Below are 23763 nucleotides of genomic sequence, written 5' to 3' on the forward strand. Positions count from 1 at the left end.
GAGCGGGCTGAGCACACACCCCTGTGGCGTCCCGGTGTTGAGGCTGAGAGCAGTGGATGTGTGGAGACCCAGCCTGACCCTCTGGGAGCGACCAGACAGGAAGTCCAGTATCCAACTGCAGGTGAGTGACGGAAGTCCCAGATCTGCCAGTTTGGACACCAGTCGTTGTGGGAGGATGGTGTTAAACGCTGAGCTAAAGTCTACAAAGAGCAGTCTGGCGTAACTCCCCTGCTGCTCCAGGTGGGTCAGGGCAGCATGAAGGGCTGTGGCCACAGGTAAGCATTAGTAGACTTGTATCAGAAGCATAATTGTCCCTCTGTAACTCGTGGGCAAAACTACCATCATGTGTGTGTGGGGGGGGGGGAGTAATGGCAGCATTATTCTGTGCAAAACATGCACATTCCATTACATTCATACATTATATCAGCTCATACAACCCTGAGACAGTGACATATTTGAAAAGAGTGAATGGTGGCACAGTTGTTACTGTTTTTACCTTTGCCGCTCTTGCATCAAAGCATGTCTCTGAGTTTTTCTCGGTTATGTCTGCAACACAAAGTTATATGAAGTATTCATTTTCCTCCAAAGTACGTTAGGTACACCCTTCTTCTTCTTCCAGGCTACTTCGTCACTGCTTTGTTTTTGCCATTTACAACATCCAGCATCCCCCATATCTACATCCATCCATCCATTTTCCAACCCGCTGAATCTGAACACAGGGTCACGGGGGTCTGCTGGAGCCAATCCCAGCCAACACAGGGCACAAGGCAGGAACCAATCCTGGGCAGGGTGCCAACCCACCGCAGGACACACACAAACACACCAAGCACACACTAGAGTCAATTTAGAATTGCCAATCCACCTAACCTGCATGTCTTTGGACTGTGGGAGGAAACCCACGCAGACACGGGGAGAACATGCAAACTCCACGCAGGGAGGACCCGGGAAGCGAACCTGGGTCTCCTAACTGTGAGGCAGCAGCGCTACCACTGCGCCACCCCTCCCATATCTACAGGTACAGTAAATTCAAAATTACACATATTACTTGACCATGTTGGATTTAGGACTGTAAGAGAATATAAGACTAAAGATCAGGATACTGCCTATGAATATCCCTTTACTGTTTTAGAATAATTTCAAATAATTTTACGTTTGCTCACCTGAAATATAGAGGCAGAACTTGGGAAGGGGCACTAGGTAGCAGCACAGGGGGCCACAGTCCAGGCAGTTCTTTATATAGTATGTTGTACCTCCTCTCAATATGAGACAAAAAGTGACACAACAAAACAAAAGCACACATTATGCTGCCATACCTTGAAATGAATAAATGACTAAAGCAGATCTGTGCTTTTAATCTGATTTGCGTAACTAATTTGTGATAACTCTTGCTCTCGGTGTAAAACACAAACCAAGTCTGACTTCCCACTGAGTGAAATTTTAATTGTGCTGAAACAACGAAATGGTTTTTGTCTACCAATATCCTTTAGGGTAATAATCATGAAGGACAAACGCTCAACCGTTCTGTTACTTGGTGGCAATTTAGGGAGTCTGGTAGACATAAAGGCCGTCGGGCTCCACTTACATACTGTGTATGCTCCTCAAAGCTGTTGAGTGACAGAGAGTGACGTTAGCGGCTGATGGGTTTTGTCTTAAATGCTTTTTTCCTGTTGGAGGGCCACTTCAGTTTTGATTGATTTCATTTCAAATTAGACCTAAAATGTAATGCACAACACAAGAGTAAAAAAACTCAGTACTTGCAATCAATGCAGACAGAGACTACAAACATGAAACAGTTCTTTTAATATTTTGTGCAATCCTGACTTCAATTTTTTTTTTACCGAATTCATTTTCTCAAGAAAGTTGTTGTTGGAGTGAATTCAAGACATATTTCACATTTTGATTACAATCTTACAATAAAACAACCATTGAAAATAATAAACTCTAACTTCTGGTACAATAGTTCATTAGGAAATCACCAGCCTAGTGAAATTTTATTCCAAAGAAAAACCAAAATGCACAGAAATCAAACCATAATAATAAAAAGAAGATCAAACCCCTTGATCATTTTTAAACAGTTGCTTACTTTTTTGCTTGCACATATAACCATCATGCTGCTAACGTTTATATCAGTACAGAAAGTGTCAGATTTCTTGGAGGATATAAAAATAATTTGTTGCATTTGCAGATGCAGGAGGACTTACAGGCATCAAATGTGCTATTTCATTGACATTCCTTTTCTATAATTACATCATGTACAGAAAATAGCTTGTGGCATTCCAACATTTGGGTCTCGGTCAAAAATAAAATATACAGTATATATATCTTTCTTATTGCCAACTTTATTATACGCATTTTTTGTATGATTTCTAAGAAAACTACAATAAATACATTTATGATGCGATCCTAAAACGCCGCTCGGCATCAAACCTCTGCGAATAGGACAGCTTTAAAAGATGTGCAAATTGTGGGTTCAAAACGGTCCGCATTTGTGTCTTTTTTTTGTTTTTTTTAAATAACGTATATTAATGTACTTCATTCAGGTACTAAAGAAACAAAAGAAATACGTAGAAAATTCACGCATGGCAGGCTTCGGAATTCAAAATACATAATTAGCAAACGACAAAATTAAACATGCCCTTTTGTGTGCAGTCAGTATCATTCCAATAAGAAAGTTAACAGAGTCTCTTTTGCAAAGTCCTCAAATCATAGGAAATAAAGTCCCATTCTCTACATTGTTTTTTAAGTGATCAATAAAATATCTTAAGTATAGTCTGCTTAAACAGAAAGTGCTGGTTAGGAAATAACTTGATCCCAAGGTGCTGCATAATTGTATTAAAAATGAACATTCAAAACTGAACAAAAACTGTGAAGGTGCTGCAGTCTAAAGCCGTATTTGATATTTCAGCGATCAACACTCTTGACATTGAATACTGCACACTGAGGGACGGACTGACACTTTCCAGTCGGCGCCACAGATTTTATATTGTATAAATACAGACACTGTGAACTTTTATGATGTGCACACTGAGAATTCACATTTACGGTCTAAACATCTCAAAAGGACACTGATGTATGCTGGGTGTAAACAAGTCAGGTGCGTCACTCATAGTGAAGGTGGGAGCTTAACATTTTCTCACTAATGGAATATTTCAGCAGCCTATACACACTAGTGCAAAACTGTACTCTACCATTTTTGACAATCACCAGTTCCTACTGTGAAAAGCAGCATTTGCATGTCCTTGGACAGTACACAAGGATCACCTACGTAACATTTCCCAAATTATACTTATGTGGCCTTCAGGAGTAAAGTTATGTTTGTATGAACACAGAACAATAAAAGGCGAGTCAGTGTCTCTCATCGGCTTGACCAAAGGTGTGTCAGTGCTTCCCAGAGTGGGGCTCCGAGTAAACTGAAGACGTAGGCTGTGAGAAGCCCGAGAACCATGATGACATTGCAGACTTGGCACTGGTCAGTGCACCACCTACAGACTGGCCTAGAACAAAAAAAAAAAAAAAGACGATTATCAGATGACTTATAGGTGTGTGCTGTGCACTTCTACATACAGCTGTCATGACACCAAAATTTCAAACTTTGATACGATAATAAGAAAAGTATTATTTATTATTATAAAAGTACAATTTTTGATAACCAATACAGTATATAAAGTAACTCATTAAAACATTAATTTAAATAAACTCCAATTCTGTACGCAATAAAATCTTTACATTGATGAAAACAAATAATGGAAATTTCCATCATTAATGCATAGGAATACTACAGAAGTAGTGAACAGACTTGGTGTTAACATTATGACCCATCCCAAAGACTACAGTTCCCATCCACCCCCAGTCATAATCTTATAAAGGCAGATGTGAATTTTGAGCTGGTTTCTCCAATACTATGAGAAAACTGCAACAAAACAGCCATAAAGTTCTGTAAAAATCAAGTCGCAGTTATCACTGGCTTTTCGTGATGCAGCTCAAAGGCCAATTCACCATGCGGCTACGCTCATGCAGACCCCATCTGTGAAGAGGTCGCCACAGCCTGCCAAATGTCATCAGCTTTCACTTCAGCACCACTCCACAATGCAATGAGCACACGGTGGCGTAGTACCACTCTTTCTGCAGTTGAGCACTGAAAAGTCATAGCACCTTATAATAAATAGTAAATGTGATGTCAAACGTAATTTTAAAAACACACGTAAGAAAATCAAAAAGTAATGCGCTATGTCAGCACACTTTGCAGCAAGTTTTTAAAAACTGAGGGAGTGATAAAGCCCTAATGCTAAACACTGCTGCCCCTGAATGAAAAGCTCAGAATAAAACTATGGCGTGTTTTGCAGTATGGAGCAACTCCAAACATCACATCCCAATTTGAAATGTAACAAGTTTATATGCTTATAATTACTAATGTTTCCATTAATAAGAAACAGAGCTGCAACTCTAGCCAGGCTGATGAGGGTCAACTGTCAAACAAGAACGAACGAGAAGTGCATTCATAAAGTAGGCTATAGAATCGATAACACAAAAAATGAGTATTGAAACGATTTTAAATTCATACTTACTAACAGTTTGATACTTTTGACCTCCCTAGTTCTAAAAGACTGCGGTGGGCTGGCGCCCTGCCCGGGGTTTGTTTCCTGCCTTGCGCCCTGTGTTGGCTGGGATTGGCTCCAGCAGACCCCCATGACCCTGTAGTTAGGATATATAGCGGGTTGGATAATGGATGGGTGGATAGTTCTAAAAGAGGTGTCTGCTGCCATTTAAAGGCTGGACTGACAACCTTCATTTATTTGGTTTCATTTTATTTCACTACCGTGGTACTTTTGTAGAATACATCAGATGTCTCCTCAATTGCTAGAGCTTCTCATCCAAATCTGTCAAACTCATCCATCTTGGCACCACATGAAAGTTGAAGTTGTAGCCATAAACATGCAGTCACATTAGGAATCACAAAGACAACCAGAAGTTACGTCCCTTCCATTTTTCAACCCGAGTCGGAACCTGTTACTAGATTTCTGTAGAAGTTACTGATTGTCTAAAATGTACCCTCAAAAATAAAGTACACATCAGCCTGCAGACACTCAAAAGTTTAAAAACAGATGTATTTAGCCTATATAACTTTTAACCAAAGGTGGATGGTCAGCTTTGTAGTCGTCTTATCAGAACTGAGCACATATATTTTCTCATTGCATCCATAATGGCTAACACTGTACAACACCCGACTACTGCAGAAATCTGAGTAAAGAACTGGCAGTTACTGTATATGATCACCACTTAATGGTCAGATAGCTTATACAGATGGATGAAGGAAGCTCAAATGAGAAATAAGGTTTTCTTGTGAGCTTTTTGTGCAAGAAGAGCTGAACTCCCACCTGTAAAAGGGGTTTTCCTGTGCTGGTGACCTTGTGTCTCAATGCGCTATGCCTTAAGTTTTCCAAAATTAGTGTTAAGCCTGGAGAATGGCTGGTACCTGTCAGAGTGATAATCCAGGGTCTTGCATGTGGAGAACAGGCTGTAGGGAAATACTCTGAGTGGATCACGAAGACGATTTGAGCAAAGCTAAGAGGTACCAGCAGGATAAGAACATTTTAACTTCAAAAGTGGCCAAAACTGAACTTCAGACTTAAAAGTAATTCACAGTGACTATTCAAAAAGAAAACCTTTCTGCCAACGTTTTATTAACACAAAAGAAGAAGGTAGGGCCATGCCCAGGATGTGCACAGCAAGACAAGGATGGGAAACTCTAATAACATCTAAAGAAATTGTTGTCAAGAAGAAGATGATATGTTTTTAATACTTTAACTCAGTTACCAATGCTCTCCGTTCAGGTATCACTGCAGGAAATTCAATAAATATAACTGAAGTCACTGTAGCTATAACCTAGCACTGGACAAGCACGTTGAAGCTACCTGAAAACCTTTTTGTCCTAACACCCTAATTTCTGCCATAAAATAACTGCTTAAGGCATAAAATGTAAATGTGTAGAAAGCTGCAATTGTATATTGTATTTGGTGGAAGCTGAAAACGAGACTCTTGCATAATTTAGCCCTGCATTTTAAGGTTAAGTAGGGTATGAGTAAGAGGAGGAGTGTCTCTGCACATAAGGCAGCTGTGCGCAACCTGCGGCCGTACGGCCGCATGCGGCCGTGGGCAAGGACTTTGGCGGCCGTGGACGTGTATATTAAAGTGTACGTAATGGCGGCTGTGCAGGTGTAGGGTCTCTGGACTCCAGCGAGTAAGGGGTCTCAACGCCGCGGAATCTTTGTCGGCCGGGTCGGTATGGTGACGCCGAAAGCCGATTTGCTTACTTGAATATTAAGTTCGGTTGAAATGGGCTGACACCCAGGAGTACATGTGAAGTCACGTGACTAGCGGCTAGCCAATATGGAACTGAGAAGGAAATGGGAGTGTACGCCTGTATGGCCTTGTGGCTAAGTCCATACACTGCCTATCGCCATTAGCAAACGGTCATCATATGTGCGAAGCAGCGTTTTCCAGAATGAAATATCTGAAAAACAAGTACCGAACCCGATTGGTAGACAGCAATCTAGAGTCTGGAATACGGCTAATGGTCTCCAGCGAGTCCCCTGACTTTGCAAGTCTGTCTGCAAACATGCAAGAGCAAGGAAGCCATTAATGGCGATGTTTTCCAAACTTCCTGAAACAATTGCTGTAAAGGTTTTTTGTCCTATATGACGTTTCGTAGACATTTTTTTACATATGTAGACCAGTAAATTGAATATTGTCAGATATATCATACTCTGTTTTAATGTGTAATCTGTAAATTTTTACATAAATCATAAAACATTATTAAGTTTACTTGGACTTACTGGCGGCCGTTATTAAAGTAAAAAGTCTGTAGTGCGGCCGTTATTAAAGTAAAAAGTCTGTAGTGCGGCCGTCAATAGCGGAAAGGTTGCGCATGCCTGACATAAGGGAAAAAAATGGATAAGGACATAATCCGAAATTATGCTAACAGCCAATGGTATCTACAGCATGGCCTCCTGTGCTGCAGTATTTCATTCAAACCAAATTGTTAGTCAGTCAGTCTGTCATTTTCCAACCCGCTATATCCTAACACAGGGTCATGGGGGTCTGCTGTAACCAATCTCAGCCAACACAGGGCACAAGGCAGGAAAAATCCCGGGCAGGGTGCCAGCCCATCGCAGGGCACACACACACCCACACACTAGGGACAATTGAGGATCGCCAATGCACCTAACCTGAATGTCTTTGGACTGTGGGAGGAAACTGGAGCACCCAGAGGAAACCCACGCAGACACGGGGAGAACATGCAAACTCCACACTGGGAGGACCCGGGAAGCGAACCCAGGTATAGTCAGAAGCCAAATCTGTATACATTTAGATACACGGCTCTTATACAAATTGTGCTGTCAGTAACTATCCAGCCTATATCTGAACTGTCTAGAACAGGGGTGGGCAAAGTCATTCCTGGAGGGCCGCAGTGGCTGCAGGTTTTTATTCCAACCCAATTGCTTAATAAGAAGCACTTATTGCTCTAGAAACACTTCTGCTTCATTTTAGTTATCTTCCTAATTAAGATTTTGAACCCTTATTGCTTACTTAAGTCTTAAACAGCTGTATTCTCTGTTTTTAATTGTTTCTAATTAGCAATAAGATGCAAATGACAAAAGAAACCAGCAGTTATCCATTTTGCTTGTTACCTTTTACACCTGTGTGTATTTATCATGCACTATTTGGTTTAATTAAATACTTGGAAGGGAAGAGAAGAGAAAAAAGTGAAGGATTGAGAATTACCCAACCATTTTACACTTCAAAGTATTTGGATGATATCCTTAGAATGGAAAAAAAAATCTAGGATATGAGAATGACTTGACATCACAGAGTTAAAGCACTAACAAGCCATGAAATGTAATTATTGGCAAGGATTGTTTTCTAATTAAGCAACTGGGTTGGAACAAAAACCCGCAGCCACTGCAGCCCTCCAGGAATGACTTTGCCCACCCCTGGTCTAGAACAATTAAAAAAAAGAATGATTACAACTATTCAATTCTTCAAAATTTTACTAAATGCACCCATTTAATGATAAAGTCATGTGCAGATGTAAACGGAACAAATTTCTCAAAAAAAAAAAATGTGTTTTTTTGGGTCTAGGGGTTGGACAGAACATCTATAAATTTGCTCACTCCCTCACTCTCTATTACTAACATCTGATGAAGGAGCATCTCTTACCAAACTGATGAAGACCATCACACCATGAACTGAAAAAGACAACACAATGGTGAGCACAGCTCGGCAGCCATATTGAGACAGACATGCAGCCTGTTCTGAAGAAAGCTATACTTCAAGAAGAACTAAGAGTCACATTATTACTAATTCTGTGTCAGCACACAGAGAGCTTGAGCGAGTATCTTATTAAATGAGGAGTTCAATTAACACAAGTTGAGTTAAGAAATCAGTTAGAACAACACATGCAACCACTGCGGCCCTCCAGATTTAATCTGTGAGAGAGAATCGGAGACCATCCACGAAATCGAAGTGATTTTTTCCTTTGACTTCATCTCTCTTGGTTGAAAGGACTACATGCACAGCTGTACCACAACAGCACAAACATCTGGTTCCCTCACTGTAAATGTCTACTACCAGACAATACGTTTTTATTGCATATAGTATCTTTGTAAAATTCACATGTTTGATTTGACACAGGTTTTATGGCAGATGCCCTTCCTGACACAAACCTCCCCAACTGGGGAAAAGAATGTTGAGGATTGAACTGCCAGGCAAGAGGTAAAGAGAAAGGCCAAAGAAGAGGTTTATGGATGGGGTGAGGGAGGACATGAAGGCAGTAGGTGTGGCAGAAAATGATGTAAAAGACAGGGTTAGATGGAAACGGATAATCCGCTGTGGTGAACCCTAACTGGGAGCAGCCGAACAAATTCCCTGTGATGGTGGGCTCTGTCAAAGCAGAAAGGAATAGAATTCAATCTAAAGCAAAAAGATTGCAACTTCATTTGTTTTGTAAATCCACTATGTGATTTGCCACCAACACCAGGAGCCAGCAGGAACGAGAAAGAACTTGGTGGGCAGCTTCAAGATGTTTTTCCAGTAGCAACCTTAAGCGAGGCATTCTTGCACAACAACAAACATCAAATATAGGAACACATATCTGCACCTTTATTCACATGGAAGAAAATCAACTGTTTTGCATATTATAGAAAATCGACTTGGTGCTAACTGTTCTTTTTGCTGCTTTCTTTATAATCTTAAGGATTTGATTTTTTCCACTGTACTATTACATTACAAACATGTGTTCCTTTGTTCTATTTTGTTTAACTATTTTCCTATACAGTTTCTTATTCCGGTTTATTTTGAACATTAGCTCAAATGGCTGGCACTTAGTCTGCAATTGGGTGCACTTTTGACTACCATGTTTACTAAAACAATACAAATCCTAAGAACTAGAAGGCATCTAAGAAACAAATGAATTGAAGTCTCATTGTCTGCGTGACACAGTATGAAAGCAATAACTGAACACAACTGTTAAGTGCTGTCTATGAGGGAAGGATGGGGGAACAGGGGTTAACTGCCCTCCCAGCCCAAAAGTTGGAGGCAGAGGGTGAATGCCACCTCCATCCTAGGTGAGATTCTAGAGAAAAGCACCACTGATAACGCCGAGTTAAAGTCTTTACTTGCTGCGTTTGAGTCTGTACATTACTGCAGACTACTAAGGCTACTTTCATATCCCATTTTTGTTTTTAATAGTTCAAATTAATTTTGCAAGCAATTTAAGCACTGTATGAATGTATACACGTATCTATCCTGAATGTGCATTGCACGCTCAAAATTAATAAATGCAAATCTGTTAGACAGTCAACAGTGAACAACAAACAACTTGCCAGCTGCTGTGCTTCTTCACTTTACTTTTAGTGCAGGATGTCTGCAAATTTATCAGGTCATGATGGCAAAAAAAGATAAACAGCAAATGAAACATTGCAGCTCTCACACAGAGAATACCTGTATGTAGAATCCTGTCACGAAAAAAGAACCAAGGGCTGGCGAGAATAAGATGTGGAGAGGTTTGGTGCAAAATGGTGAACTGACAATTTCAGAACTGTGAGACTTACTGTATGTCAAGGTCTATCTGCAAGACTCTCTCGGAAAGAAACACACTTGATGGGCACCACTTTGGCTGAAACACCTAGCAACTGGGCTGTATTGGCAGTGCCTAAGTACTGCACCCTGTCACACTGGCTGACCCAACGAGATGACCTTTGGGATGTCCAGTTGAAGCTTGTAAATTTCTAGACAATTTCGGTTCAAACATTCAAATGCAGGTCACATATGTCTGTATTAGATTTAATACAATGTATGAAAATGGTCTATATCCAGTCTGAAAAGCTGAGATTCCATGTGTTTTTTGCTGTACACAACTCTCTAGAACAATCAGACCTGTGTTACATATGATAGTAAAAGAATGAAACTGAGCTACAGTGTGAACATCCTTCATCCAGGCTGCTTGGTTCTTAAATCACCAACTTAACACACACCTTACGGTGACAATGACAGCTAAATTGTAATCTTACTAAAGAATTAACTATAAATATATAACTTTAATTTAGGGCCCTGGAATAAACTGAACAGCCCAAAACAAAAGAGTCACAAAATTCAATTAAATCAAAGCATAAAAATTATCTTTAATGCTTCGAACACAAGATATGAATTAACTCGTACCTCATTGAGTCTGTCAAGGTTTGACGTATGATGTAACTCATACAGCAGTATACAACCACTATAGACACAGCCAGCATACTGGCGATTTCTGCTGCCACGACTCAGTTACTTACTACAGTGCTGTCATCTAGTGGTCAGCCAAAGAACTGTAAAAAAGTTATTAAGCAGCTGATGTTTTAAAACAACTAGATTTGTTGCAATGAAATGAATATTTTCATAATGACTGAGATAGTGACAATCAATTGTATGATGTAGAACATGTAGGCTGTGTTGCTGATACTGATAGCTGCCCCAAAGGTGTTTCTTCATCACAAGGTGTCCGACTTTTCACGACTGTCAGGACAGCACTACACAGGCATTCTGCTGCCCACTGACTACAACAGTCACCAACTACCAAATGCATGGTGAGCAAAAAGCATGGACAGTGCAAAGAAACGGTTTGGTGGTGTTGTGAAATTTTGCATACAAGTTGATAAATATTTTGTATGTCTTTATTTGTAATTTAGGCAAAGCAATGTAATTTTAGCGTTACATTAGTGAGAAGCATTCATGTTTACATCCCCCCCAGGACTGAGTCTCTTTGAATTTTACAGCAGGATTTGGGGGAAGTGCCTGAAACAAGTTTGGTAAATGTTTCTCTGAAGTCTCAGAGTCTCAGGCTGCCTAACTGCCAAACTTTACCTTAACATATGGTTTTGGACGATGGCAGGTGTTACGATGTTCTTTGCACAATTGGTCTGAAGTATGGCTGTTTCGGACTGGCTTGTATCAGAAGCCTTTAAGTACTATGATGCCTTATTGGGTCTAGGAGTTGGACAGAATATCTATAAATTTGCTCGCTCGCTCACTCCCTCACTCTCTCTCTCTCTCTTACTAACATCTGATGAAGGAGCATCTCTTACCAAACTGATGAAGACCATCACCCCATGAACTAAAAAAGACAACACAATGGCGAGCACAGCTCAGCAGCCATATTGAGACAGGCATGCAGCCTGTTCTGAAGAAAGCTGACCACAAATGAAGCCTTAACTAGAGACATTTTTAAGAAACTAACAAGTCTGTGTGCCGCCTGAAACTACACATCACCATTTAATCAGGTTGTATGGTTGCTAATAGTCAAATGTACTTTGCATATTGTTATTACTTATGAATATTATCAATAATACATTGTTTAAATTGTAACTTAACTCCTGCTTGTCTTTTACTACACCTAATTGCCTGAGCTTATAGATGTAGAAGGGAAGGTGGGGAGAAGTTATATACTATAATACCTTATAAATAGTGGGAAGTCTGAGATTTGAGGCATTCTGACAAAGCTTACATATTAATAATACAAAAGGGGAAAGTAGAGCAATATATTGCTCTACCAAGACAAAACAGATGGCAACTGGGCGACAGTAAACTTGGCGAAAAGACAACTCAGCGAAAGACAACCCGGCAAAAAGACAACTCGGAGAAAGACAATCCAGCGAAGAAACAACTCGGCGAAAGACAACTCGCCAACATCCTTTACCAGTTAGGTAATAGTTAGGTTCAAAGAGATTTTTTAATTATATTTAAGTGACAACGTGATTTAAAATGTTGAATATAAGTGTATATACAGTAATTGGCGAACAAACTTTATTCTGCAGATGGAACAAACTCTGTCTTTCATTATCTTCTGCAACCAAAATTGCTAATCCTTTATATAAATTGTATTAATTGTAATCGTATGATAACGATATTTAGAATACAAAAGGTGACCTGCGAGTATGGCTTAAGAAATATCTTTACTCTCAACGTATTGGGACTCTCATAAAGCAGGTGATTCTGTGAATTTTCCAGCGCCCTACAGTTGTCATTTAAATATCATTAAAAAATCTCTTTGAACCTAACTATTACCTAACTGGTAAAGGATGTTGCCGAGCTGTTTTTTCGCTGAATTGTCTTTCGCCGAGTTGTCTGTCGCCAAGTTGTTTTTCGCCCAGTTGTCCCTGAACGCAAAGAAACGTGATATTGGCGGCGCATCTGGTTCTAAGCCGGTAGTCTGTGTGGTGCAATGCTTTAAGAACGCACTTTCAAATGGACACTTTAAGTCAGGTTGCTGGTGAAAATAAAGTAACCATTTCTTTACATTTTTCATTGAATGTACTTACATATTCAGTGGTTTAGGACAGAGTGGGGGCTATGAGGCTAGGGTCTGATGGTTTGAATCCCATAAACGCTTGAAGTGATTCCACTCTGTTGTGCCCCTTGAGCAAGGCCCTTATCCTACAATTCCTCCATCCTGGCTATGACATTAACCAGCATCCAGCCCTTCAAGCAGGTCCTCCAACATGTTGGGAAAACTTTGGGGTTGGTAGCAGGATTGGCACTACAGCCACTATAAAAAAACTGTTCCATTCAAACTAGTGGAATGCAGAGGTGTCACCCATTGCACTGCTGTGCTTGGGTCCTAAATTGGGATCCTGAGGTGGTTCGTCGTGTGGTGGGTGCAGCAATACACTGTATTAGTGCATGGTCCCAACCTCCTCCTCCTCCACTGATAATAAAACTGTTGCTTTCTAATACATTTCTTTACTTTTTTTTGCATGTTGACAGAGTTCATTATTTATCATATACAGTATAGATAGACCTATACTGCAGTGTCCTGCTAATAAATTGTCCAGCAGTAGTTAGTAGTAGGGTGTTGTACCATGTTAGCCATTATGAATGTAGTGAGAAGTCAAGCAAAATGACACCTTTTATTGGCTAACTAAAAAGATTACAATATGTAAGCTTTCGAGGCAATTCAGGCTCCTTCTTCAGGCAAGATGTAAGGCAAGGTAAAAGGTGTAATTTTGCTTGACTTCTCACTACCAGCAGTAGTTAGTATGTTATACACTTATCCATGGTTCTTTTTTAATGCAAATACATACATACATCCATCCATCAATTTTCCAACCCGCTGAATCGCTAATGCACCTAACCTGCATGTCTTTGGACTGTGGGAGGAAACCGGAGCGCCCAAAGGACACAATATCAAGACTTACTCAATGCATGTTGCCAGAGAGTCAGAGAGTTTTACAAAGAGAAACCAACTATGAAGAACTTTCTGACTCATCAGTCATTGTAGTGAACAATGAAGGATGATATCTGGCAACTCTGAATGCAAGTTTTGATTTTAGCAAATAGGTGAGTTGCTTATATTTTGAATTAAATCAACTTTAGCCAAGCATTCAAAGTTTTGATTTGCAGTCCAGTCGTTGTGTTCATAATTTGCTTTTAAAGTGCTGCTCCAGTTGGAGGATTACTATTATTGTTGTACTTTTATTAAAAATTAGTAACTACAGATACAAGTTCAAGCAAAGAATTCTTAAAGAAAGTCTTCTTATTATTTCAAATGGCATTATTGTTCCTAATAATTGAAAACTAAAAGAAAAAAGGAACAACAAAAGCAAAAACTCCCAAGTAGCACACAATGCCTTTCAGTAAGTATTCAAAACCACCACTCTCCTCAAACCCGTCTGTGTTTTAAGTACTTTGTTTGAATGACAGCATTACCGTGGTTGTTTGCTATTGAATCGACCAATACCAATGACCAGTCTTTAAGCTCAAAATAAGTATTGTTAATAGTATGATATTGAAGACTTTCCCAGCAATACTGGCACAACATATGGAAAGAGAGCCAAGCAAGCTTTACAAATTCACAGATGAAACTACGAACCTTCAGAAAACGGTAGGAGAAATAAAAGATGAACCAAGTGTGGCCTGTTGGTCTGCCTTTATAAAAAGAGTTGGGAGTATACATTTATCTTGACGGACTTGAACATGGCCACTTCCATAATCGTGCAGTAATCATTTTCGAAAAGCTAAATCTGATGCACTTCTAGTGGTTCACTATTTGAATGTCAAATGACAGGTGCTGTTTTTTAAAGTTAATTCAAGACAGAGCAAGGATCCGTCATTGTCAGTAATGGATACATTTAATAAAAACAGATGTCACACTTATTTTTTTGATTATCCAGGTAGAGACATTGGTTTATGGAAAGACCAAAATATGTCTTGTTACTCAGCTAGGTTGTAACCTTCTGCTAGTATCAGCAGCAAGCAACGTTTCAACAGGGACGCCATTTTACCAGAGGACGTGGAAAGTGCTGAAATCTGTCAGTGGTGGATGCCATGATTTAGCTTTGCAGCTCATAGTAAAATGGATTTTAGGATTGTAAGGATCAGTTCATTGCTAGTTTTTAACAATCTGCTCACACTGTGCACAAGTAGTAAATTGATAAAACCGAATGTTGGTTCTTCCTATAAAATCTATGAATAGTGAAAGTGTCTTTCAAACCCCAGTAACTCACTATATCATTGCTTTCATTTGTAATTCTTTGCTTATAGGATACATTTGGTCCGGAGCGGAAGTACAACATGTAGATAAACTGAGCAAGTCCTTACATAAAAATTATTGATAAATCCTGATACGTGTGGAAAAACTGTCTTTCTACACAAAAGATTTACATGACACCCAGTGAACCTTAGTGTTAGAAATCAAGTCTAAAAAACTCAAAATTAGAATCCTTTAATTGAAGAAGCCCAATAATCTTTTCTTTATGCATTAAATCTGTAAAGTTCTGAAACTGTTGTAACTAATGTGTTCCAACTGTAGCATCTAGTGAGCAAAACTGGAATTAATGCTTAGATTATAAATGTGGGACCTGTGTTTGTGTTAGAGAAACTAATTTTCCCAGCTATAATTAGGGAGGTGGTTAGAAATGCACATTTGAGATGTTACAGTGCTGGCAGTTTTCTACAGGGCTTTCGTCTACTCTGCTCTTCAGCTGAAAAGCTCTCAGGTGACAGAGAATTAGCATAAAGATGGCAATTGTATAATCATCTCTAACATCCATCCATCCATTATCCAAACCGCTGAATCCAAACACAGGGTCACAGGAGTCTGCTGGAGCCAATCCCAGCCAACACAGGGCACAAGGCAGGTACCAATCCCAGGCAGGGTGCCAACCCATCGCAGTAGCTCTAACATTTGAAATCATAACTAATTTTTAAGTTCAGGAAAATACTCCTGGTCACATCTTTAAGAAACATGCAAATAAATTTAGCAAGCATGGTCACATGACGAATATAAAGTATGTGTTATCAGCTTCATGAGCATAGACAACGGGGGAGTAAAAAAATGTCAGATTAAAGTAAGCATTTGTTTTGTTTGTTTTACTCAACCTTTAATTATTGTAAATTGGTATTGCTTTCTCATTGCTCTAGAAGGGTCAGGATGTTTTTACTGGGTCAATACAGGTTTTTTTCTAATAGATGTGCAGGTCAAGTTAATTTGTGACTTTTAGAGCAGTGTTTCTCGACCTTTATGGCCTTGGGACACAGTTTTACCTTTCTAAGTTCCTTAATGACCCACAGACAACATTCGTGATTGAGCATGATTAGAAGACTGGAAGTTCCATTGGTGAAATGAATGAAGTTAGAAACAGGGAAAAAATATCAGACCAGGAGGGTGTAATCTATACATATAAAAGTCAATGTGTGTGTGAATTTATGTATGTATGTTCCAGCATCACTTCCAAACGGCTCAAGCGATTTTCATGAAACTTGGTTCACATGTTTCTCTCTAAAAACACTGTAGGGTGAAATCAACCCTAACCCACCCCCTTCTGGGTAGGGTGGGGGGTGATCTTGCGGTCTTGTATGCATGTTATCTTCCAGTTGACACTCGGAATGACCACCAGAGGGCAAACTGTAGGTGACTGCCAGCATTCTTTATGTTTGAGCACCACTGCACCCCTGTTGCTTTAGAAATTAAATAGAGTTGGCCTGTTCTAAGCGTCAACTAGATGATAAAATACATCTAAGTCTGCAACACAAGCACATTAGTGAGTCTTCATTGTTTGTTAATTTATTTTTATTTTTAAAGTTGTGCTTTTTTTTAAATTATATTTTTCTCAAACAGTTAAAAAAAAAAAACAAACACTTTATTTTCCTCCCTGGCAACGCTGGGTATTTCAGCTAGTTTAACAATAAATCTGACATAAACAGGTTACATTATATACAGTATATACTAGTCATTAAGCCCATTACAATAACGGGCGCTAGAACAGTAGTGCATAAACATTAGTAGGAAGTCTATATTAAATGGCAAGGGACCTTGACCTCATTCTGTTTGTTGGTCGTATTTTTCTTTGTCTTTCAGCCTTTCTTTTGTTGATGTTTAGTTGCTGAGCTGACCATTCTTCGTGGGCTGCCGCCATGTATTGTGTGTATTTAATTTTCTGTGACAGTAATACTGTCTTGTACGTCCGCTGGCTTGTACATCTGTAATATACCTTTAATTTTCTCTGGCCGTAATACAGGCGTGCGCGTCGGTAATATGCCTTTAATTTTCTCTGACAGTAATACTGGCTTGTATGTGGCTGTAATATGCGTCACTGTATTGTGTACCTTTAATTTCCTCTCGCAGTAATACTGGTTTGTATTTCCGTAAAACGGCTGTAATTTTCTCTGACAGTAATATCGCACGTCTCACCGTGCCCCGCGCATGCGCACTTCACCAGAAGACACACACACACGGACACCTGGACGCACACAGGGATTTTATTAAAGAGGATATATATATATATATATATATATATATATATATATATATATATATATATATATACAGTAATCCCTCCTCCATCGCGGGGGTTGCGTTCCAGAGACACCCGCGAAATAAGAAAATCCGGGAAGTAGAAACCATATGTTTATATGGTTATTTTTAGAATGTCATGCTTGGGTCACAGATTTGCGCAGAAACACAGGAGGTTGTAGAGAGACAGGAACGTTATTCAAACAATGCAAACAAACATTTGTCTCTTTTTCAAAAGTTTAAACTGTGCTCCATGACAAGACAGAGATGACAGTTCAGTCTCACAATTAAAAGAATGCAAACATATCTTCCTCTTCAAAGGAGCAAACAAATCAATAGGGCTGTTTGGCTTGTAAGTATGCGAAGCACTGCGGCACAAAGCTGTTGAAGGCGGCAGCTCACACCCCCTCCGTCAGGAGCAGAGAGAGAGAGAGAGAGAGAGACAGATAAAAAAATCAATATGTGCCCTTTCAGCTGTTAAGTATGCGAAGCACCGTGCAGCATACTTAAAAGCTGCACACAGAAGGTAGCAACGTGAAGATAATCTTTCAGCATTTTTAGATGAGCATCCGTATCGTCTAGGTGTGCGAACAGCCCCCCTGCTCACACCCCCTACGTCAGGATCACAGATAGTCAGTGCAAGAGAGAGAGAAAGAAAAGTAAGTTGGGTAGCTTCTCTAGCCATCTGCCAATAGCGTCCCTTGTATGAAATCAACTGGGCAAACCAACTGAGGAAGCATGTACCAGAAATTAAAAGACCCATTGTCCTCAGAAACCCGTAAAGCAGCGAAAAATCCGCGATATATATTTAAATATGCTTACATATAAAATCCGCGATGGAGTGAATCCGCGAAAGGCGAAGCGCGATATAGCGAGGGATTACTGTATATATGTATATATATATATATATATATATATATATATATATATATATACTGTATATACACTCAACTGTAAAAAAATGTAACATTTATGGTAAAGTACTGGCAACTGTGGTTGCCAGAATTTTACTGTAAAAAAAGAAGGTGACAATACTTTTAGGTCTATGGTACACTTTTAAAAAAATGTTACATTTACTGTAAAAAACTGGCAGCCATGGTTGCTGGAATTTTACTGTAAAAAATAAGGGAACAATATTTTTAGGTCTATGATATAACTTTGTAGTTAATAACTGTTTTTTTTTACAACACATTCCAATAGAAGTGAACATTTAACCATAACCTGAAATCCATGCACTGTAATAAACATGGCAATCAATATACTCAAATATATATCAAACACCAGTACACAGTTTGCATCAGTAAAGGAGCAACAACCAATAGCAAACATATATAATTTAATTAAATACACTGAAAAGAAGTCAATGTTTAAGGAAGTTATGGCACATTGTCTGGTGGAGAAGTAAAGTTTGCTTTTGTGGTGTATGGTGTCCTACAGGTGTGCCAGCTTATCGAATACAACTCTCCATAAATCAGCTTCCATAACCACAAAAAACTTCAGCACGCAGAGAAAAATAAATCTGCTAACTTTAAGTTTTTTTCCCCTGCTGTTCACAGGTATGTGGTTCACCAGGAACAATATGGTAAAAGGGGGCGTTTCCTTATGCAAATATCGTAACTCCAGTGTTACTGAAACAGTGCTTTACCGTTTTACACTTTACAGTTGTCTATTTTCAGTATTTGACAGTTTTACACTGCAAAATTAACAGTGACTTTTTAAAGTTTAACTGTAATGTATCAGTAAACAGTATGTAGCATATTTTGAAGGTAGAAAAATATCAATTTTACAGAAATTAGCTGTAAAAACATAATGAAATGTATTGTTTATGATATACAGGTAATTTTCAGTAAAACATAAGGTAACTTTTCTTTTTTTTTTTTAGAAAAGGTACAGTTAGGTCCATAAATATCTGGACAGAGACAACTTTTTTCTAATTTTGGTTCTGTACATTACCACAATGAATTTTAAATGAAACAACTCAGATGTAGTTGAAGTGCAGACTTTCATCTTTAATTCAGTGGGGTGAACAAAACGATTGCATAAAAATGTGAGGCAACTAAAGCATTTTTTTTTAACACAAACATTCTTCCAAAAGGATTCTTCCAAATGAGATGAATTAGACAATGCATTAACAATGTACTGTAGTAAATAATGGATAGTTTATCACCAGACAGCATCAGCTTGTCTGGAATAACTCCAAAGACTACTGTAAAAGAATCTGCAATTGTCATAAATCCTACACTATCTAATCTATAAGAAAAAAATCTTTTCCCAAAAGGGCTTTAATTTTGAACAATCCCAAAACACATGCCCAAGAGAGGCTGGAGCTACCTGGCATGGTTTACAATTACAGTGCAATCCATGGTAAATTTTAGGTAGTTTTAATTAGGAAAGGCGTGTGCAGTGGATGATTTTCCATCAGATTGTTTGTGATAACTAAAGATTGATGAATATTATGAATTACTGAATTACATTTCATCCTTGAGATACAGATTCCCCAGTATTGCTGAAAGTGGTTTAGTGATGAGCTCTGTGACAATGTTTGATAAAATCTGGAAATGCTGCCAATATTTTTATCCTTACTAGTTAAAATATTTTCTGTTATGAGCAATGGAAGTGGATTGCAGAAGTTAGGCAAATTATTTTTAACTAAGCTATTATTTTGTAGCAGAAAAGTAAGTACAGGTGCTGGTCATAAAATTAGAATATCATGACAAAGTTGATTTATTTCAGTAATTCCATTCAAAAAGTGAAACTTGTATATCAGATTCATTCATTACACACAGACTGATGTATTTCAAATGTTTATTTCTTTTAATGTTTATGATTATAACTGACAACTAATGAAAGTCCCAAATTCAGTATCTCAGAAAAAAAATAATATCAATTAATTATCATTTTTAGAAATGTTGGCCAACTGAAAGGTATGAACATGAAAAGTATGAGCATGTACAGCACTCAATATTTAGTTGGGGCTCCTTTGGCCTGGATTGCTGCAGAAATGCGGCGTGGCATGGAGTCGATCAGTCTGTGGCACTGCTCAGGTGTTATGAGAGCCCATGTTGCTCTGATAGTGGCCTTCAGCTCTTCTGAATTGTTGGGTCTGACGTATTGCATCTTCCTCTTCACAATACCCCATAGATTTTCTATGGGGTTAAGGTCAGGCGAGTTTGCTGGCCAATCAAGAACAGGGATACCATGGTCCCTAAACCAGGTACTGGTAGCTTTGGCACTGTGTGCAGGTGCCAGGTCCTGTTGGAAAATGAAATCTGCATCTCCATAAAGTTCGTCAGCAGCAGGAAGCATGAAGTGCTCTAAAACTTCCTGGTAGACGGCTGCGTTGACCTTGGACCTCAGAAAACACAATGGACCAACACCAGCAGATGACATGGCACCCCAAACCATCACTGACTGTGGAAACTTTACACTGGACCTCACGCAACATGGATTCTGTGCCTCTCCTCTCTTCCTCCAGACTCTGGGACCTTGATTTCCAAAGGAAATGCAAAATTTACTTTCATCAGAGAACATAACTTTGGACCACTCAGCAGCAGTCCAAAGGCGAGACGCTTCTGACACTGTCTCTTGTTCAAGAGTGGCTTGACACAAGGAATGCGACAGCTGAAACCCATGTCTTGCATACATCTGTGCGTGGTGGTCCTTGAAGCACTGACTCCAGCTGCAGTCCACTCTTTGTGAATCTCCCCCACATTTTTGAATGGGTTTTGTTTCACAATCCTCTCCAGGGTGCGGTTATCCCTATTGCTTGTACACTTTTTTCTACCACATCTTGTCCTTCCCTTCGCCTCTCTATTAATGTGCTTGGACACAGAGCTCTGTGAACAGCCAGCCTCTTTAGCAATGACCTTTTGTGTCTTGCCCTCCTTGTGCAAGGTGTCAATGGTCGTCTTTTGGACAACTGTCAAGTCAGCAGTCTTCCCCATGATTGTGTAGCCTACAGAACTAGACTGAGAGACCATTTAAAGGCTTTTGCAGGTGTTTTGAGTTAATTAGCTGATTAGAGTGTGGCACCAGGTGTCTTCAATATTGAACCTTTTCACAATATTCTAATTTTCCGAGATACTGAATTTGGGACTTTCATTAGTTGTCAGTTATAATCATCAACATTAAAAGAAATAAACATTTGAAATACATCAGTCTGTATGTAATGAATGAATCTAATATACAAGTTTCACTTTTTGAATGGAATTACTGAAATAAATCAACTTTGTCATGATATTCTAATTTTATGACCAGCACCTGTATGTTGAAGGAATTCCAGATCTATAACAAAACTGATTAAAAGGGGCAAAAATACAGTGTTATCAATGTAAAGATCTCTGAAAGTTGAGATGCCCAGTGTCTTCCAAAACTGGAAAATTATCATGTAAAGGAGTAACAGACAGCAGTGTCTTTTCCTTGAAGTGATTTCTATAATGGTTTCATATTTTCAGTGAATAAAGAACAATGGAATTACTGGTCTATTGTTGATAATTATTAATCTCCAAGCAGAGAGAAGAGCATACAGAGAGGTCTTCTTATGAGATTTTCTTTTCAGATCCAACTAGGCTGGTGTGTTCCAGTGATGTCTTCGTCTTTCTATTGTCTATAATTATGAATATTTGCAACCCAGCAGGATAGCTGAAAGTCAGGCAATACCATACAACCTTATGCTTTTGATCTTTGTAATGTTGATTTTTTTAATACATGATCTTTTTCCTTCCATATAAACAAGCTATAACAGAATTAAGGTTTCTTTAAAAAATATTGATAATTACAGGAATACACTGAAATCCAATTTAAAAATGAAGTGTCATCAAACTGCCAAAATATAGTTTAAAAAGATCTTTAGGTTTCCTTGTAATTGTGTAGCCATTTCTGTCTGTCTGTCTCTGTCTTCCCTGCTGGGCCTTACCTGTGTCCTGTGCTCCTCATTTCTCAATAGCTGCACAGGACACGCTAGGTACTCCTTGATGGTCTCCAGTTTTATTTGACTGTCTGGAAACATCATGCAGCCTTTCATGTTACAGATCATTTAACGCTTCAGTATTGGGTTCTGGTATTTATTATTTACAATTCTTCCTTTCAGTAACATTAACAGGTAGTTTCGTTTCACCTTCCATTGCTACACTGATGACACAAAGAATTATATGTCTTCTTCAACTGCAAAACATATTGCAATGGAAAAAAACTGAAAGTCCACCTATCATGTATTCATTAACAAAACAACTAAAGTACACTGTGAATTTAAATAATGAAATGACAAAAGTAATTTTAATTGCAAGCAGTCCCCACTATCTAAACTGGTCTGTTTTAACATCAATAATTTTAGTATTCTGGTGATGAGACTATTTATGAAACATTTTTTCTTTATCACATATGTGGACATTCAATCTTCATTTAAACAGTCTTTACAGATAAAGGTGATATTCATCATGCAACATTTATATATGTTCCACATTGTATAATCTAAATAAACATAAATGCAAACATTGCATGTCAAAAATGTAAGTACACCCCTACATGTATTACTACCTTAGATGCTTAAAATTAAAATCAGAGGCACAAGATCAGGTGCAAATGATTAGAACGTCATTACAGAAAATCCTGTCTAAACCCGTCTTACTTAAACTTTGCTGTTGATGTGTACAGGTATGTTATTACCATTCCTAGATTGAGGGAGGTCTCTGAGGCCTTCAGAAAGAAGATTATAGGCGCTTATGAGTCTGGGACAGGTATTTTTAAATATTTCCAAATAACTGGAAATCAACCATTCCCCTGTTCAGAAGTTTGTCTACAAATAAGAGAAGATTTCAAACAACTGCCAGCTTATCCTTTGAGTACTGAGAAAAGCGCTATATAAATGTAATAAATTATTATTATTATTATCATCCTCCAGGCCAAGACATCCCAGCCACTGCAGCCTGAGAGGAGAACATAAGATTCTGAAAGAGGCCTCTAAGAACCCCATCATTTCATCATGAGACGTACAGATAGCTCTTGTCACTGCTGATTTTAAAATTGCAGGAGTCTACCATTAGAAAGAGGCTGCATAAGTTAGATTGATGTGGGAAGTCTGCCAGGAGGAAAACCTTTGCTGTTTAGAAAGAACATCAGGGTAAGACTTAAGTTTACCCATGAACACCTGGACAAATAACAGGACTGCAACAATGTGCTCTGCACAAACTAGGTAAAGTTAACAGTTATTTGGATATAGCTGACCTGAGGACCTTATTACCAAATGTAAAGCATGGGGCTGGAAATTTTGTGGTTTGAGGCTACTCTGCTGCGTCAGGGCCTAGGCAGTTTACCATCCATCATAGAATGCACTATGGATTTTCTATTGTACTAGAGGATGCTTGAGGATAATGTGAGACCATCTGACAGAAGAATGAAACCAAACCCAAGTTTGTGGATGCTCAATTTGACTTGAGTATGAT

General features: G+C 38.8%; 1 protein-coding gene across 1 annotated transcript in view; it reads right to left on the bottom strand.

Annotated features, from left to right (window-relative positions):
- Positions 1-1781: 1781 nt before the first annotated feature.
- The window catches only part of avl9 (AVL9 homolog (S. cerevisiase)), a 136838-nt gene continuing 114856 nt past the window's right edge, over positions 1782-23763 (bottom strand). Inside the window, exon 16 of the mRNA XM_028803836.2 lies at positions 1782-3494. Coding sequence (XP_028659669.1) covers positions 3379-3494 — 116 coding nt within the window. The 3' untranslated portion in view covers positions 1782-3378. The remainder of the gene's footprint in view (positions 3495-23763) is intronic.

Source organism: Erpetoichthys calabaricus, chromosome 6 (assembly GCF_900747795.2).
Source record: "Erpetoichthys calabaricus chromosome 6, fErpCal1.3, whole genome shotgun sequence".
In the NCBI taxonomy this organism is placed as follows: Eukaryota; Metazoa; Chordata; class Cladistia; order Polypteriformes; family Polypteridae; genus Erpetoichthys; species Erpetoichthys calabaricus.